The 19,960-nt window shown below is 40.5% G+C and overlaps 1 protein-coding gene across 3 annotated transcripts in view; it reads right to left on the bottom strand.

The window, feature by feature from the left end:
• The window catches only part of MOB2 (MOB kinase activator 2), a 103,248-nt gene that overhangs the window by 44,154 nt on the left and 39,134 nt on the right, over positions 1 to 19,960 (bottom strand). Inside the window, exon 1 of one of the 3 annotated variants that reach the window (XM_081904589.1) lies at positions 8,912 to 9,065. The exons of 1 other annotated variant lie outside the window; for it this stretch is intronic. In XM_081904589.1, the coding sequence (XP_081760715.1) occupies positions 8,912 to 8,949 (38 nt within the window). In that variant the 5' untranslated portion in view covers positions 8,950 to 9,065. Of the gene's footprint in view, positions 1 to 7,918; positions 7,984 to 8,911; positions 9,066 to 19,960 lie in introns of those variants that run through there. One more of the 3 variants, XM_081904591.1, reaches the window with a different exon arrangement.

Here is a 19,960-nt window from a genome sequence, read left to right as displayed (position 1 = left end):
ATTACTTATAGTTAGTGCCAAAGACAATAAAAGTCTTCACAAAGAAGACAAAAAAGATTTTCAATACAGGAAGATTTTCGGGAGCTTTGCACCATTGGTGTTAAAAGTTCCACCTGCCTTCACTCACACACAAACCAACTGTCTTAGGTTGCAATATGAAACCCTTTTGCCTAGAAGTAAGGTTCATTTAACTCAATGGGACTTAGTTCTGAGTAGACATGCATAGGATTGTCTAGTTAACAGAACAGGATCAGTTCTATCTGAAAGGGTTGGGAGCATTTTACTCAATAGAACGTAAGGAATCAAAAAATGCATTCATTGCAATTTCAGCTGCATGTCCCACCACAAAAGCACCCATACTTCATGATTTAGGTGTGTTAATAACAGAGATCTCCTTAATTCGAAGGAAAAGGTATTGGTTTATAACTGAACTCCACATAGCTGGAGGTAGAAATGGTTCATATTTTGAAAATCCAGGGAAGCTGACACAGAATGTTCAGAACCCACACGACAAACAAACATCACAAGAAAATGAATTCTGAATTGCTATGCATCACAGTCTTTCAGGTTTACAGTAAGTACACAGACCTTCTCTCTCTCTCTCTCTCTCTCTCTCTCTCTCTCTCTCTCTCTCACACACACACACACACACACACACACACACATACACATGGGGAACTTGTTTGTGAGAGTGTGAAAATAAATCACTAAAATCTTAACCCTTATCAGACTTAAGGAAAAGGTAAAAAAATAAAAACTTAATTAACCCCTCTTGAAGACCACAAATACAATGAAGTCAGCTACCACCACAAAACATTCCTGGCTGTTAGATCAGGGATGATGTATTGTTATTGACTGTACAGCATGCTTTTCTGTCCATAAAATGTAGCTCTCCTATCAAATGACTGGTAGGCTACACACCACGCACACACTGCTACCACCAACCCCCGGCAGCACTAAGGAGAAATCACCGGCTTCTTTGCTAGAACTGGAATTGACAGATCTCGCCACCTCAAACCCTCCTTGACCTTATCTCTGTTCGCTTCCATCTATTTTTTCCTACTGCTGAAAATGCAGCGGTGCTGGTGTATCAATTAAATATGAACCTACTACGGCTCTAAGGGATGCGGGTGACTTTGTGGTCTAAACCACAGAGCCTAGGGCTTGCCGATCGGAAGGTTGGCAGATTGAATCCTTGCAATGGGGTGAGCTCCCGTTGCTTGGTCCCAGCTCCTGCCAACCTAGCAGTTCGAAAGCACATCAAAGTGTGACCCTCAACATGCATAGTCCATTTAAAAGCCTGATCATCTTGCCTGTTGAAGAGTTCTATAGCAGAACTAAACCACTGAGCCTCTTGGGCTTGCCAAGAGTCTAAACCACTGAGCCTCTTGGGCTTGCCAATGGAAGGTCGTGGTTCAAATCTGCACGATGGGGTAAGCTCCCATTGCTCTGTCCCAGCTCCTGCTAACCTAGCAGTTCAAAAGCACATCAAAGTGCAAGAAGATAAATAGGTACCGCTCCGGCAGGAAGGTAAACGGCGTTTCCATGCGCTGCTCTGGTTCACCAGAAGCGGCTTAGTCATGCTGGCCACATGACCCGGAAGCTGTCTGTGGACAAACGCCAGCTCCCACAGCCTACAGAGCAAGATAAGCGCGCAACCCCAGAGTCGTCCACGACTGGACCTGATGGTCAGGGGTACCTTTACCTACAGCTCTGGTCACCCTGGCAGATGATATCTATCAGGAGAGAGATAGGAGATGGTGACCCTGTTGATTCTCCTTGATCTCTTGGTGACCTTTGGTACCATTGGCCATGGCTTCCTGCTGGGTGGATTCTTTTGGCTGGGAATAGGGGGCACTGTCTCCCCAATTTCTTGCAGGTCCCCATTTGTTCACAGCAAAGTTCAGCATGTATTGCTAGTTTTGAAAAATGTGCATTATGTGGCACTATAATAATATGGTGTACGCAGAATGATGCTAATCAACAACTCATGGAGAAGCTAAAAGCTCACTAAAAAAAATTATAAATAAGTTTACATAAGCTATTAGCCTATCTATGTTTTTATATGTCTGCCTGTCAGCATTTACATGTACTTAATCACTTGTGGCATACCAGCTACCTGGAAGTGAATGACCAAGAACTACCTCCTGGTGTACCAAGAATTCACTGCCCAACATTGGGCTCCATAACTGCTTGGTATGATGTTCCAGCGAAATTCTTTGCCATGAGTATTGAACTGAGCATGCAAACAACTGCTGTCACGGTCAGAATACATAGTAGACAGGCTCTAAATTAGTATGTTTGTTTGTTTGTTTGTTTGTTTGTTTGTATTTTCTATGCCGCCCTTCATCCAAGGATCAGAGGGTGGCTTACAATATAAAGTAGGTAGTTATTCCTTTTAATATGCATCCTCATAATTTAATATGCCTTAGTAAATAGGCTTAATACAAACACATACATAACAGGTACATGAGCAAATGCTGCAAAGCTATATGCCAGACACACAGGGTACAGCAGCAAGAACTCAGAATGGAGAAATGTTTTTAAAAACTTACCAGGAAAAGTGCCTATGTATAACAGTAAGCAAATTACTGTGATAATGACCTTCATGGTATAGAAAAATCTGCAGTGTAAATAAACACTGAAGAACAGTTGCAAATGAGAAGCCAAGCTGGAGAGAACAATGATACCAAGGACAAGGAGAACAGGGAGTACAGCAATTCATGCTTCAACCTTGAAGATGTAAAAGGATGAGGAGAAAGCCTGTGAACAGATACTTATGTGCTAATGTATGACTAGTAAATCTCCTCTAGGCAAATAGCAAGGAAAGCATTTCAAACTTTTTTTTTCTTTTAGACAGCAAACAGCCTAGGGTCTGAGTGAGCAGGCAAGCTAGTAACATTTGTGGGTTACTTGCAGCGCCGGAAGGCTTCTTTCCTCAAGCCCTAAACTCCCATTTCCTCTAAGAATCTATTCTCATGGAACCCAATTACAGTGGTACCTCGGGTTACATATGCTTCAGGTTACACACGCTTCAGGTTACAGACTCCGCTAACCCAGAAATAGTGCTTCAGGTTAAGAACTTTGCTTCAGGATAAGAACAGAAATTGTACGCTACCACAGCAGCAAGAATCCTTTTAGCGAAGTATTGGAAGACACAAGAACTACCCATGCTGGAAGAATGGCAGACGAAGGTGATTGACTACATGGGACTGGCGGAGATGACGGGCAGAATCTGTGACCAAGAAAAAGAGACGGTGGAAGAAGACTGGAAGAAATTTAAAGTATATCTCAAGAATTGTTGTAAAATTGATGAGTGCTAAAATGTCAAGGGAAAGGAAAATATAGAATTACAGCTGTAATTGATTAGGTATCAGAAGAAGCTAAAAAAGAAAATGAGCAATTAGTTAATTGGAGCGAGGGGTTGTTGAAGAAATTTTAAAACAGAGATGCAGAAAAGGGGAGGTAAGGGGAAGTCTGGGAAGTAAGGTTTATGAAAAAGGGGTTTTGAAATTATATATGTTTATATGTTTTGTTTGTCTATGTATTGTGTTGTTTTGTTTTAATTTGTGTTGGAAAATCAATAAAAAATCATTATAAAAAAAAAGAACAGAAATTGGGCTCCGGTGGCGCAGCAGCAGCAGGAGGCCCCATTAGCTAAAGTGGTGCTTCAGGTTAAGAACAGTTTCATGTTAAGAACGGACCTCCGGAATGAATTAAGTACTTAACCCGAAGTACCACTGTATTGTGAAAGTCTTTCCTCTCTTCCCCTCCCACCTGTCTGAAATGAAAACCTGAGATCTTTCTAATTCCAAGAAATGCCTATGACTTCTCACCTGGGAGTTTATAGCTCTGGATCAAGTCGTTCTCTAGGTGCAATGGGGTGCAAGTGGAGCCTGATACCGCTCTGAGAAAAAACATTTTTTTAAAAAACAACAACACTGTCTTACGCAACGATTTGTGACATCTGCACTAAAACTATTTGCAAGTGTCTGGTTTGCATGTTAAATAAGGGCAAGTAGAATGAGATAAAATGAACATTTTTTTTTTTTTATTTCATTCTTGAAGTATTTCCTGAAGGAAACTCTCTGTCTTGGTTGTTACAGCTTTAAAGAGTAGTTATGTTACACAGGCATTACTGGGATTCTGTGTAACACATATGAATTCTTAATTGAATACACAGCGGTTTGGGAGGGAACTGCAAAAATGTTTGACATCCCAGTTAAAGAAGTGAAATAATGGACATATCCTACCCAGAAACCGCAAGTGCCAAGGCAACTAAAGGCTACTCAGTCACCAGCAACTCCAGTGGATAAGTGCAACTGGGAATGGGCCTCAGGATTTCATGTTACCTCTTCCCCAACAATGGGGTCAGAAAGCGCGAAAAATTCTTATGTTTTGAAATAACCCTAAATAAGATGAATCAAACCTATTTTTGGGTATGTGTACATGACTTCTTCTACAACCTCATATCTTGAAATCTTCTCAACTCAAAGCAAAGCTCTGTAGTTGTTATCCTTATCAGAAAGGTCCTAAGCTGCTGTCTAAATATACTCTATTTAACTGCGGTTGGATTTGATGCTCTTTCAATTCACTTTTACTGCAGTTGCATGTTTTTATTGAAGGTTTATTGCTATTTTATTGTCAACTTGTGAGTAGCACTTGCATTGGAAACTGGTTACAAATTCTCAATACAAACAGCTGAAGGTAAAGATGTCACAAGTTAAAACATGAAGAACATGCATGGTGCAAATAGCCCAAGGTTTCTGACACTCAGCAGGCATCAACAACTGATTTAACATCAACAACTGATACTAAGTTTACTGTCTTCACCAACCTGACGGACTGGACATTACAGTGATTTAAAGGTTAGCTTCTTATCACATGTGGCAGATGACTACAAACAAGGAAATATCACGTACCCTAAAGTATTGCCACCACTGTTGCAGGTGATTGTTCATGTTTCCACACTATAAGCGAAGTTGCACAAAACAGATAATGTACTGAACACATCACCTTTATCTTGTGTTGAGGATCTAGATCAAAGAACTAAAAGAACAACTGTGAACTTTCCCCAAGACAGAGTGGAGGGGAGATGCTCAAATCTCTTTGGCAAACAAGCAACCTGTCAGGACTCAATCATTCTAGTAGGATGAAGTCACATGCAACATATGCTGAAACAGATGTCACAAAAACACAGAACTGCAAACAAGAGTAAATGAGGAAAGGGAATGGATTCTGGCATTTCAAAGGCAGCCCACACAATCTTGCCATAATGCTCCCATGCTGCTTCTCTCATATTGCTTCCTAAAAGAGAAGATGCATTTGGCAGGCACTCTCCCAGGTGGTTCACCTGGAACAATGTTCAATGTTTCAGATAGGCTCTGTATCTGCCCTATCCTCTTGGCTTTTAATTTCTTCCCTACATCTATGAAGTTGTTCGGGAGAAGAAGACAAATACAAAAGCAATTACAAACCTGTGGTATTAAAGGGCAAGTTTTGCAAGGGCAAACTACTTTTCTGCTGACAAGTTAAAGGTTGGCTGAACAAGAAAAGCTTTTTTCTTTGGCATTGTTTCCATTACATAATGTTATGAGGCCACCTGTGATGAGACAAACAAATTATGAATGGATTTAATTAGATAGATTCTCTCCCCTACATGCACTGCTTAATTTAGAAACCAAGCATTTTTGTTAGAACTAATAGTGCTCAGGCACTGGAAAAACCAGCAATGCTGAACAAGCAAAATAGCACCTGAGCACTAAGATATCAAAAAAGTCACTCCCAGCATGGCAATTGCTCTGCTGTCACAGAGAAGGAGGGTCTCAGGAAAAGGAGACCATCACCCCAGGAAGGTATCTATTCACAGCTATCTATTCACAGCAAGGATGCAATTTAAGGAGGCAAAGTACACACCAATCACAAAACAGGTGATGTTTCTAGCTCCATTTAAGGTGCTCACCCTAGTATATAAAGCCCTAAACAATTTAGGCCCCAAATAGCTGGAAGACTGGCTCCTTTCCTGCAGATCCAATTGGGTCTTAAGATCAGCAGACGGGGACCTCCTGGTAGTTCTGCCAGCCTCAGAAGTTCAAAGGATGGCCCTCAAAAGGGGAGGTGCTATACAGTTTTTGTTGAATGCTGAAAATGTACCTCTCTACTCTGGTCTTTGACAACTGAGATGTGTGTTTTCACACCCACCCTATTCTTGTGACTGTAATTTGTTCAATCTTTTTTTTATTGCTGAATTTTAAATTGTTGCAACCCACCCCAGGACATGCTAGTAAAGAGCAGGTAATAAATGTATTATTAGTGGTGGTGATGATGATTATGTCAGTTGCCTGGCGTGAAGGTTGCACATATCCTCACTTGCTGGATCATCACTTGGTCATAGTGAGTGGGCTTGGATGTTCCTATGATCCTTGTGAGCAAAGCCATCAGGAATCTCATGCTTCCAAGGCCAGGCTACCTCAACCTCGGCCCCTCCAGATGTTTTGAAACTACAATTCCCATCATCCCTGACCACTAGTCCTGCTAACTAGGGATCATAGGAGTTGTAGACCAAAAACATATGGAGAGCCAAGGTTGAGGAAGCTTGCCCAAGGTGGTAAGCCAAGGGGGAGGAGCTAGACAAAGAATGACTCAAGAAGTCCTCAACAGCAGAACAGGTGGAAGATGTTGGCATGTTACAACAGCTGTGAAAGCGGATGAAGGTTGCAGCAGATAAGAATCTACTGGTTGTGTGACCCTCATGCCATCGGAATACAGCCTTACCATGTGTTGGTCAGCATGCACTGATCTACACACATAAAACAAATTCACACACAGGCATCTTCCAAAAACCCATCCAAAACCCAACCCCCAAAAAGTCCCATGGCAATCGGCAAATGGTAACAGTGGCAGGATCATGAAATCTAGAAGTCCCTAGTCATGAACCGGCACATAGGTGGTGGATACAGATTCAGTCGTCCTGACTCAAGGAATGAGGCAGTTTAGTATCTTGGCAGCTGTATCCACAACTGATCAGTCCTATTTAGGATGCACTCTGCTCACCCCGAAAAGGGGGAAGGGCTAGAAAAGGTGCCCTAAACACAGTCTGCCTCCCTTTTCCCCTGACTGGATTACCGTGCCCAGTCAGGTCACCACCACCCAGCAGTCGGAAAGTTAAGATCGTGTTCATGGAAGACAATCTTACTTGGCTACGAGTGATCAGTCCAGCAGCAGCACATGTCACTCTTTGTGGCCTCAAAGTTCAACTTAAGCAACTCTCTTGTGCATTTCACTGCCTTCTAAGGTCTGGTCATTAGAGAAGCCCCCATTGTGCATTACTATGGTAGCAGCCTATGTGTGGACCTCCTGCATCAAGTAATCTTATCTTTACTTTGTTTCACCAGCAGTTGAATACTTTTCTTTCTCAGTGAGCTTTTAAAGCTGCTATTGTTCAAGTGAATGTCTGTGAGTTTCCCTCCATAATACTGCTACCTGAGTGCTAGAGGGTAGGCTGGGGTGCCTAGCATCCAGCTCGCAGGTCAAACCTGTCTGCTAGGCTTCCTCATTTGGCCCACAAGCACATTTTGGGATAGCCACACTTTCTGCCCTTCACCTGATGCCTCATAAAACTTCAAATGTGGGGCACATAAGGGCAGGGCCTGACAGGTGCTGCCAATTTACAGCATCTGCCAAGCCCCCTTGTGCAGCTTCTGTAGTGTCTGAAAACCACCTAGTTGTCAGGAGCTTCTGAAACATTATGCACACTGGTTCAAAAGATTCCTATCTAGTTATTTCACCACAGGATGAATTAGGACGAACACTAACTGAAGAGAAGATTTAGCAGAAAATCCAATCTAAAAAGTTAGATCAATTGTAGTCAATAGATCTTACAGCAAAAGTGTATTTAGGATTCAAGAGACTAACAAACCTTGGAAGCTGTTTCTGCACTTTGCCTCACTTTAAGAGTCTTCTCTTTAAAAAGGAATTACTACAATGTTTCCGATATCTACAAAACAATAGCAATGTTCACAATTTATGGCATTAAACAAGCTGTCAAATCTATGTATAAAGTTATCATAGCAAGCTGCTACAAAACACAGGATTCCGCAACATATGGTAATCTTATTCAAAATATTTAAAAGCAAGCTGTTGTCTAACATGTTCATATCTTCCAGACCTAAGCATTATTAAATATAGCTGTAACTAATTGATATATTCAAGGTAAGACTGAGCTACAAAACTAAGTGTAAAGTGGGAGGGTTTCCCCATGAGCTTTATGTTGTATTTAAAACTCCAAAATGAAATCCAAGATTTCAAGTTAAACTCTAGCATCTTCTTGCACAAGAAAGCACTTTCCACTGCATCAATATTCTAGGAGTTAAGGAAAAAGCAAACATTTTTTTTAAGAAAAAGATCATGTGCAGAAACTTTAAGCATTGTATTAAGAGTTGGGCTCCTTTCAACTACCAAGGCACCTTGCCATTCCTTCACATTTAGGAATCCATGTGCCCAGATGGAAAGCTGGCACTTACTCCTGAAAGACCTAGCTCATCCCGCATAAGTCATGAACTCACAGTTAGACCTTGGGCAAATCACTTTCTCCTTGTCTAAGTTTCCATCTGTAAATCAGGAACAAGAGTGATCTACCAAATGAGGTATTGTGAGGACATGGAAAAATGGGAAATAGGTTTGCCAAAAAAACAAACAAACAAGAATACTCATGCTTTGGTCTTGCTTCAGTTCCCACTAAAAGTCAGCAAATAAATACAGTAAGCAAATATGTGATCATACTTCCAATAGCAATAGAAAAACTTTGGAAAACAACTGTCTTAACTTCACAAACAAATTATACCTTTCCATACCATTTGAGGGGTGGGGGGTGGAAAGTATGAAACAAATGAAAGTGGTTATCATTCCTTACCTATTCAATGTATAGGACCCATTCCTCTTGAGTCTCATGCTTGCAGACAAAAATTTGAGGAAAAAATCCAGAATGGAATCTACTTGTCCTAGTTTAATGAGAACCGAAGCACCTGTTTGTCAGAAAGTCTTTTGCTGGTCAGGGAACGTCTTTCCTGTTTCACACAGTCATCAGTTGGGAACAATCAGAAACCGCCAATTAGCAGGAAATATAAAGGAAATCAGTTCAGGCAAAACAAGAGCCTGAGGATGTAAAATACTCCACCTCTTTACAAGCAAAACCCTCAAAACCTTTTCCAAAAAGGAGCAGAATTTGGCAGCTGAAGCAAAGCAAAAGCAAAAGATAAAAAATGTTACGTCCTCTCTAAGTTTCAAAGGATAATGACAAAGATGAATCAAGTTTGCTATGTTTTGCCCTCTTCTAATTAGTCTGAAAGCAGCTTCAGATAGTCCCTCTTCCTCTCAAGCCTGCATGACTTATTGCTCAAGTATTTATGACTGCCTAAGCAGAACAAGGCAAATGAGAAAGAAATCAAAGTAGCTGGTGTCCAGATTATTTAATATCACAAAAAAGAGATCAAGCCGCAGACAACCGAGCAGGAGAGTAGGTGGGACAGCTACATTTAACACAAAAAGCAGGCTGCTCTCAAGTCTTGCACATGGAAGGATGGGGTGGGGGCAGAGAGGAAGAAATGCTTCCAATAGTTCAGTCCCGGGCAGGCTGCCCTGCATAAATCACTAGATCACACTGTCTCTGATTAGGCTGCTTAGCTTCTCTTCCTGTACAGCCTGCCGCTCCCTGACTGTTTAGCAATATGCTGTGGACCCACACAATTTCTATAGCACAGAACTATAACTGTTATGTAATGTTCTAAGCATTTTTAAAATGAGACTTGAACTGCAGCACCTGCAGTGGTTCCATAAAACAAGGACTGCTTCACACTACATGGAGAGCACTTCCAAGGAGGAATATAATGTGAACATGTACACAAATGGTAAATTGTGGTTCTGAGTTTGTATATGCACATTAGGAGGCTGAAGTTGGTTCCCTAGCACATGGAGAAAATATGCAAGCGACAGGGAAAGATGCAAGATCTTCACACAATCGATATGCAGATTTCATCACAATCCCAACATGAATCCCATTCTGCATGGAAATTCCAAATCATATAATATGGACCTCTAAGAGTACAAGAGTAAATTAATTGGACTAGCTTGCTTTTGAATTAAGAAAAACAAGCTTTCAAGCTATTCAAGATTTAGGAGAATCAAAACAAAGATTAAAGGAAAGGCATCTTATGTGCCCAGACTGTTAAGCAACTCAGATGAGTCAGATGTAAGGTTATCAACAGCCTGTGTGAACATCCTATCACTTCATTATTATTTGCTCTGAATACCTGAGGGATTTGTATCTTCACAGGTTTAAACCTAGGATTTTATGTATATACATCTGCAACATAGGGTAGGCATGTAAAGAAATGGACTCTAAATAACATTAATGTGGGATTTTAGCATTATGGTCAAATTAATGTATCACATAAGAACCAGAGAGAAGAAAAATTAACTGGAATCAGCAGGCAAGTATGAGCCATTTAAGGAAAGTACTGTGTTTTTTCATGTATCAGACAAGGATTTTATATTTTTAAAATCATGTTAAAAATTGTGGGGTGTCTGATACACGGATAGTGCTTAGAGGGGACGTGGGATTGGTTGCTGTTGTGAGCCGGAGATTATCAGCGGCTATTGGGTGTGTTACTGGTGGCTGCAGCAAGGGCTGGTGTTGATTGGCTGTTGTTGCTGCTGTTGGTTGGCGATTGGTGGCTTCTGCCGGTGAGGGGACAGACGATAGGTGGCTTTTGCGGCACGCGCAAGTGTCAGCGCAGATCCAACTGGCGATCTCTCCTTTAAAAAGCTCAACAACTCTGGGCAATCTCCCTTCATTTTCTTAATTTGGAGTCCAGAAAAATAGGGGTCTTCTTATACATGGGAGCGTGTTATACATGGAAAAATACGGTATATAGTACAAAACTGGATGCACCACTGAATAGGAGAATAGGAAACAAGAGGTTGGTGGCATTTCTTTTCACATGTGAACCAAGCCAGTTATCAGCCCTAAATCAGGAAGCTAAAACATAAGCAGACATCTGTTTCTTTGCAGCTTTTACCATATGCAAATACAAAAACAACAAATCTTAGGCAGGAAGTTTCATGATGGAGTAGGTAGGACAGTGTTTCCCAACCTTGTGCCTCCAGCTGTTTTTGAACTACAACTCCCATCATCCCTGACTAGCAAGACCAGTGGCAAGGGATGATGGGAATTGTAGTCCAAAAACAGCTGGAGGCACAAGGTTGGGAAACACTGAGGTAGGACATATTCTGCCAAACAAAACTGCATATTTGGACAAAATGTCAGCACCACTACAACTGATTCTTTAAAAGAACTCATGGATATGGTAGTGCTCCAAGACAAGGCTGAACTCAGAGTTCCCAAAGTGTGCTAGGACAAGATTCTCACACCTGATAAACCATGTGTTAGAGCCACTAGAAGAGTAACCGAACTAAAACAAAGATCAAAATGAGCCTTGGGAGCCATACTTGAAGGACCCTGGAGACAAAGGTCTTAGAAGAAAGTAAAGCTTATAAATGAAAAACTGTTACCCATGAAATCCACCAACAAAATGTCCATTAAAACCAACAGAAGGCTTGGGGGCACACAATGCACACAATACAATTTATAAAAGCTTTCGGAGTGCAAAGAGAATTTGATCCAAAGACACGTAGCTATCCAAACCAGCACCAAACCTTTTAATTGAATTATAAACCAAATTAGATTAGATTATAATTGCATTTAAATTAAACCATAAAAAATAAGGGCTGTTTAGATGCTGCTTCATGCCCAGAATGAGGCTGGGGAAAAGCTCTGGGCTCCTGCACTGCTTTCCCTGTCCATTTGTGCGCGGGCAGGAAGAGAATAATGAGTGGACCAGGAAATCAAGTCTTGCATGACTTAATCCCAGAGGTCAAAGTAGCATCTGGTCACGCCTCTGGGATTTCTGCACTAGCAGGAGCTTTATGCTCCTGATACAACTCCAATGGTGGAATTTACATGAAGGAAATTATACTAAGTCACTTCTGTTTTCAGGAGGTACAAGGAACCATTAGCTTGGGGGGGAGGGGCACATGGGAGGTACAAGCTTGTACATGTTAAAACTTACTTCTCCCCGCCCCCCACCAAGCTAAATGTCTCACTTCCCCCTTGAGGTTCAATTACACAGTACACTATTTTAAGTAAGTAATGTCTAAAATTGTCTTAAAATACATTTAAAATGTTTGATACAACACAGTCTTGGTTCTGTCTGCAAACGTACTTCTGAAACATAGAACAAAACTACCTACAAGCGTGAAACTACTTTAATAAAAACAGAAATATATAAACTGAGATACACAAAATGTCCTTCTTTACCACAACGCACAGAGTAAACCCCACCCCCTTTTCAATTTTAGAGATTTGTTAAATGCAGCCATCAACAAAAGCCACAATTAAGAGTCAAGATAAGCATGCTTAACTGCACACTGGACAGTGGCCAAGTTCTTAAATATCCAAATACATGAAGCCACTATTCCTAAGAGATCCAAGTTCATAAAGTTACATAAATTGCACATAAAGGGGGAGGAGGAGGAAAGCTTGCAGTTTACTGGAGTATTCCCCCCCCCCCCTCCTGCCGCAGAGAAGGAACAATCAGGTAATTGAGGCACAACATTTGCCCAGATACAGGAAGCGACTGTTCAGCTTGCCAATTTGCTCCACCCAAGTCCTCCCAAGCTGGTATAAAAGGCTTTGCTGCAAAATATAGCCAGTGACACAATCTAGGAGGAGGAAAGCTGTGGAGGGAGAGCAAGAGACGTGAGTTCAGGAAGAAAAAGCAATGAGATTTGCTTTAGCTGATATTTGCAGTGACCAAAAAGAGTAGCAAACCCTCCAGAAAAATACTTGGATGGACACTTACACCCCACCTGATCTGAATAGCCCTCTGGGACAGGCACACACACACACACACAAAATAACCAAAACTGCTTTGCTACTCTAGCTCAATCACCTGAAGCAGGAGAACAGTTCAATCCTCCACACTGCACGGAGGGCTTGTACCCTACGTGCAGACCAAAGAGTGAGCAGAAAAGAGCGCCAAGAATGGGCAGAAAGTTTATTAGTATTTACTGGAAGTTCCAAATGATTTGAAGTAGATCAAAAAGGGTTTTCTGTCTCCAAATTGTCTAATAATAGCAACTAAAAAATTGTTTGGACAAATCAGGGGTGGATTTTTATGTGAGAGACCGTTTCCCCTTATATGAACCTGCTGCCTGGGCTCTGAGATTTTCAGCGAGGCTCTTCTCTCAGTCCCACCACCCTCACAGGCAGCCTTGGTGGAGAGGGCCTTCTCGGTGGCCGATCCCAGAGTTAGGACATTAGACTGGCTCCAGCCTTGCTGTCCTTCTGCCAGCAGCTGAAGACCTTTCTATTCCAAGAGGAATTTTGAAACTGAGGAAAATGTGGTGTGTCTATTGTTATTGTCTGTGTTTTTAATGGATCTTTTTATAGTCTTTTAATTCTATTAGTGTTTAATTATATTAATGAAAAACTTTTCCATGTTTTTAGCTTGTTCTAGTAAGTCTCATTGAGTCCCATACTGGGAAAAAGATGGGATATAAATAAATACTATTACCACTACTATTACTACACTACTAATAATAATAATTTCAACACCAAAACCTCATAGAAATTGCCCTGCTTGATTCAGGGCAGAGCAGCTGTGCATAATTTTCCCATGAAAAGACATACTACAAAGGGTTATCTTACGTATTTTTACTCTCATGGGGACAATGCCAAATAGGAAAATGACCCATGGTGGAGCGACCTCCCCAATTAATGCTCTGTTTAGCTCTGCAGCTGGCTTTCACTGCATGCACAGAAGTTACATACAGTAAGATGTAGTTTGGCCAGGAGTGCTTTTTGCCAACTACTTTTAATATGCCAACTGCACCCCTTCCTACAGAAATCATTCATTCTCTCATTCTCTCCATGTAATGTACTTGACACTGGGCTGCCCTGGAGATCAGCTGATTGTTAATGCCTGCAAACACTATTTCAGGCCAATCACATCTTTCCCCTGTCCCACACCTGACATCATTCATAACATAAGTTTAGGTCATGTAGGTATAACTTGGTCAAAATGCTCTCATCAGTCAAATGGTGAGGCCTGGTGTGACTAATTGGGCCCACAGGTAAGACAATTCACACTGCTGCATTATGTCTTGGTGGGAAGAGGTTTGAAAGCAAAATGCCAGAAGGTAGAGAGGAACGCTTGCATTCAATACACACCTTCTAGGCAGGTACATAATGAAGGTAGTCCCACGTTTTTAAATGTATTGACATGTCAATTTTTTAATACATGGAAATGCTATTTCCCTTTTTTACAGTTGTTCCAAAAGGTGGTATTCACCTAAGTTTTACTTTGAGTAAGCCCACTGAAATCAATGCATCTGATGAACCAAAGGATTTGTGGGTTTTTTGCTACTCTAGTTACATCTGGCCCAGTATATTTTAGAAGTACTGTCATTTTAATGCTGAAAAATTTCCATTATATCTAGTCTTCCTTTACACCCCATGAATATATTTTTCATAGATGTTACATTTTCTGAATTACATGTGATCCAAATCCCTAGTCTCTCCACAGAATCAAGTAGCAGCCTATTTTCTTCTGTTGCAGTCTTCTCAAGATTAAAGCCCATCTGTCTTAATATCAGAAAATTACACTGAAAACTCTTAACATATTTAAAAGTTTCTGAAAATAATTTACATACACATGAAAATTAAATGAGTTCTCCTTTCATCCCATCTTAAGGCTTTGTATTTCCCTCTTCTTACTGCTTCTGCTAGGAATTCTCTGGGTTCCTACCTGCTTGCAGTCCTCAGACAGACCCACAGAAAGATAACTTATACTTTGAACAAGTATCCCTTCACATATATCTTGATAATGAGCTTGTAAAGCCATGCTCCTGTTTACCAACAGGAAGGCAGCCCCAGCTGAGAAGCCTTACAAAGTTGTCATCCCCAATCATCCATTTTAGACATAATTAAAATAAAATAGGGCATTATATATATAGCCCAAAGGGATCCACAAATATACACAGCTATGGAACCTAAAAGGTGATTGCCCTTTGGTGGGGGGCTGCCAAAGGGAAAATAACTTTTTGGAGTGATACCAACCAGAGCTCCAGAACAGCAAGAGAAGCAGCTGGAATATATTACTGTTCTTCTTGATATCATTAAATTGAATATGTAATTGTAGTGCTTCATGCTGCGTTTTTGTTGTTTATCATTGTAAGCAACTTTGAGTATTTTAATAAAAAGCAAAGTATAAATACTGCATCTAAAATCTAGAGATTGCAAGAGATTCACAAATTCCAGTATTCCTCATACTCAGAAGCAAATCCCACTGAATTCAATGGACCTCACTCCCAGGCTAAATGTACATAGGATTGCAGTCCCTTTGTACAGTTTCATCCTCTTTCTGAGCACTGAATAACATTTCCAATCCTATACCATGGGGGGAGGGGGTATGTTTGGTGGGACTAAACATCTGAAAGCAGTTGGCCATGTGGATGTTATCAGGATGATAGTGTTAATCCATTTTGTAAACTTATTACATTCACTATAGCCCCTATTTGGAGTGGCTACAATATGAGAGTTTTCCATGTGGACTCAGTTTTAGTCTCTAAGGCATCCTATAGCAAGAATGCATTGAGATTCTGGGAGATTAGAAAATATTTATTCTCATTCTTGCTGCAACAAGAACAAGGCTATGCAGCTCTCATCATCCCTTCCATGCCTCAAATGCTTCCTGTCTCCAGTGCAGTTTATTTTTAGCCCTTGGAATTTCTTTCTATATGTTCCAGGAACAAACCATCCATCCTTCATCCAGATGGCAGACTTCAGTTAAGGGATCCAAAGCCTTAAATAGAGTGTTTCCCTGTATTTACTTTTTCCTACGCTGCTGCTCACAATGTGACTGGGAAAGTGTCATACAGAAAATGCTTCACTGCACTGTAGATATGTTTAACATTTCTTTCAATTTCCTTTCGTAAGAGACGTTCTTCACTTGCTTATGCTGTTAACAGCTTTGGGTCTTCTTTTGTGGTGGTGGTGGGGAAACAGGGTGTACATATTAACAACCTGGCTAATATATATAGGGAGTATTCTAGCCAATACTGGATGATAAGCAACATTCTGTGAATAGAAGTAACAGTCTGCCCATTCATACCCTACAGTTCCCACACATACAAATCCATTCCATTCTTACCCTACAGTTCTCACACATACAAATCTATTCCAAAGAATTTATCTCCCCCCCACCCCCAAGATTCTCTGGGGCAATGAGGGGAAGGAGAGGAAGGGCATACCCCACTGCACAAGTAGAAATTTGGTCCACTCAAGGACGGACAATAGAATATCACCATCTGATAACAAAAAATGTGAATATTCCACTGTGATAGGCACCAAGAATCCATGGTGCTTTAATATGAACACTTTCCCAAAACGTAAGGACAAAAGTCAGTTATTTAGTCAAAAGCATCTTGTGCCCTCATCATTATCAATCAGAAAGCAATTTTATACATTTTATTCAGCCATTTCAGAGAAGTTTAAAGGTTGGATTGAGAAGTAAAGTCTGCATACTAATTCCATGCACATCACAGCACATATTATGTTTTATGCCAATACATGTATCAACAAAAGGAATATCTTGCATTCACCAACCCACAGCAGAATGGATAACCTCTCAGGTTGCATCTCTCAACATTGCTGCCACCTCTGCAGCCCAAACAGGAGAATATTGAAGCCCGGTGTTCTCTTCTGGTGCCTTTCCCATTTTTCCTTCATCACTATACAACTTTTCCTGCAGCTTAAAGCAGCACATCTTTGTTTGAACAGTGGAAAAAGTAAATTATCTTATACCGCTATCAATGAACTGAGAGATGATGTCCAAGTCAGCGAACCTTAATTAGTTTTATCATGTCACTCTCCACTATAATATCCTTAAAGGCAGGTGTTGCCGTTCATATTCTGAAGTGCCATCAGGCAGACACGGAGAAAAGAGTATCCAGTGTCAAGAAAAGCAGGTTATTCAAGCAGCTAATCCAGTTCTAATGCAGGTCAACTGCTAATTCTTGCAGCAAAGAGGAGTGTCTTAGCTTTAACAATGGCTATAGATCATGGGTAGGCAAACTAAGGCCCGGGGGCCTGATCTGGCCCAACCACCTTCTAAATCTGGCCTGTGGACGGTCCAGGAATCAGCGTGTATTTACATGAGTAGAATGTGTCCTTTTATTTAAAATGCATCTCTGGGTTATTTGTGGAGTATAGGAATTTGTTCATTTTTTATATATATTTTTCAAAATATAATCCGGCCCCCCACAAGGTCCGGGACAGCGGACCGGCCCCCTGCTGAAAAAGTTAGCTGACCTCTGCTATAGATGACCATTAGAACACTGCTCAAGGCAATGAGCATGACAAAATCTTGACCCCTTCTATCTATTCTGACATTTTATAAAATGTCTATTTTACTTCACAAACAATTCTTGAAGCAGCTCAAATGAGAGTTACAAAACTATGAATCAAACAGTTTTAAATGAATACACAGACATTGATGAATTATCTGATAAGGTTATCTATCAATGGCTTCTAGTCATGATTGCTCTATACCACCTCAGTATTGGAGATGGCATGCCTGTGAGTAAAGAACTTGGACAATATGAATGGGGAAAGTGATATTGCACTTATGAGCCAAGTGCTGGTTTCTAATAGGCATCTTGTTGGCCACTTTTGGAATAGGATGCTAGACTAAACGGGCTTTTGGTCTGATCCAGCAGGGCTCTTGTGTTCTTAATAGAAGGCTACATACTTTTAGATTGTGATGTTTGCTAGTCCCAGCTTTCTTGGGATTTTTTTAAGCTTTGGTGTGTTACTGTGTTGTATCCATTGGGTTGGTGAGTGCAACCCTTCTTGCACAACAGGGCTTTCCTAGCTCACCCGCTACAGCTGCAGGCCCCTCAAAAGACATCTCTCAGACTCTCTGGGACAACATGGGGGCTGCAGTGTGACAGGGAAATTGGGAGAATTCAGAACAGCTGCTTTCTATGAGCAGAAATGCCTTTCTGCTCTCACAAGACTGATTTATATGCTTGTGGGACATTTTGAATGTGTTTGGAGAGGGAAGTGCAGGTTTAAATAAATACTAGCTTGCTTACTTCTTTATTTCTAACATTTCTAGACTGCCTTTCTAAAAATGTAATCAAGCTAGAAATCAGAGATTGGCTATAAGAATAGTTAGTCTGTTGTCAAAATTTAAATTGTCTGCTAAGCAGAACTATATGGGAAACTTTGCAATGCCCATATGATTTAACATGCTTTGCTTATTTAATAAGCAAGATTTAAGGAGCATGACAGGTAGTTTTGAATCTATATAAACTTCTCAAGTGTTTTTTTTCAAAAGTATCTGAATAGAAATGATTTGGGGCCGAGGGGGTGGTGGAAATCAGTAAAGTATACAATGTAGTTTAGATGTTATAGTCAAATAAATAAAAAGCTTTCTTTAGAAATTATTATTTTTTTACAAGGGTTCTTGTAAACGTTTTAAGTAATGGCTAGCACATGCTCCCTTGTATTGTTTACATTTTTTTAAGTGAAGGTTTTGATAACTGTTCACGTAAAATTTTAGCACATTCAAAAAGCTATGCTTTTGTATTTATAGCCATGCTTCCTAGGGCAATCACCTGCAAAAAAGAGTTAATTTTCACTATGCAACTGTCTAACGTGATTTAAGCTATAAAACTACTTGGGTATGATTAGTTATGAACTAACCAACGGCACCAGTCCTTTCTTTTCTTACATAGAGAATGTCTCAAGGAAAAGTATAGCAGAAGAAGAAATTCATAGGATTGTACTGTGGGTCCCGTAAGTAATCTATAGAGAGAGCTGTCCCAGGTTTAGTATAAAAGATGGAAATATTAGTCTACAATTATCTATCAAATGTACTCTTCTCTCAATCAATCAATACTGGATACTTCCTTCAGGATGTCAAGAATTATTAAACTATGCTAAAATGCAGCAACATGAGTTTCTGTATATTATCACTTCTTTATCTGGACAAATTCTAGTGAACGAACTTTCATTCTTTTTCAGACATATCAAGAACCAGCATTTATTAGCTGCACAGCAAACAATAATAAATGCAAAGATATTTTATGCACAGCTAAAAATGTCTGCAACTGCCTAGAGAGATCAGAGCCATGTCTTCAAAGTATGAGCAGACATCAGATACTCATGCTTTTCAAGTATTCAGTCTTTCCAACTGTGTTGTCTGATCCATCAATCACATGTCAAACAGGTATCTGAATTGATCCATTCCTCTGATACTTTTTTTTTTGCCAACAACTTGCTTTGCATGATTTCCCAATCTCAGGGTCAAAATCCTAGGCACACAGCTGGAAGGTGACCCAATACAGAAGGAAGTAAAGTAGTCTGGAAAAGCAGTGTAATGATACTTCTTTTAACAGACTCTAGACAGTGCTATTTAGTAATACCCAGCTACTGCTAGATGGTCAAGATAGAGTTCTGTTCCTTCAGAGTTTGGTGACAAAGGGTAAACCTTGCTACATATGTTGAAATCCCAGCACACAGACACCAAGCACTCATAGCACGCTATATCACATATTCCCCACACCACAGCAGCATGTAAACCACATGAACGTTGTGGGGGAAAGTCTGGCATGCCAAACTCCAAGGGCTTCTGATAACCACAGGACTCATAGATGGTAGTAAGTTAAGGAGGTCATATTCAGAGACACTTACCCACTTTTATCTAGTGCAGTATTATTTTATTTATTTGAAAGCATTTATATACTGCTCAATATTTCAAAAATCTCTAAGCAGTATTGTCCAGATAGTAACTGCCCTTGCCTTCAGCTGAGCATGTACTTGCAAAGCAACTGTTGT

Source organism: Podarcis melisellensis (assembly GCF_964234715.1).
Source record: "Podarcis melisellensis genome assembly, chromosome: 1".
Lineage (NCBI taxonomy): Eukaryota > Metazoa > Chordata > Lepidosauria > Squamata > Lacertidae > Podarcis > Podarcis melisellensis.
The sequence above is the reverse complement of the archived record's forward strand: the minus strand, read 5'-3'. Positions and strand labels throughout refer to the sequence as shown.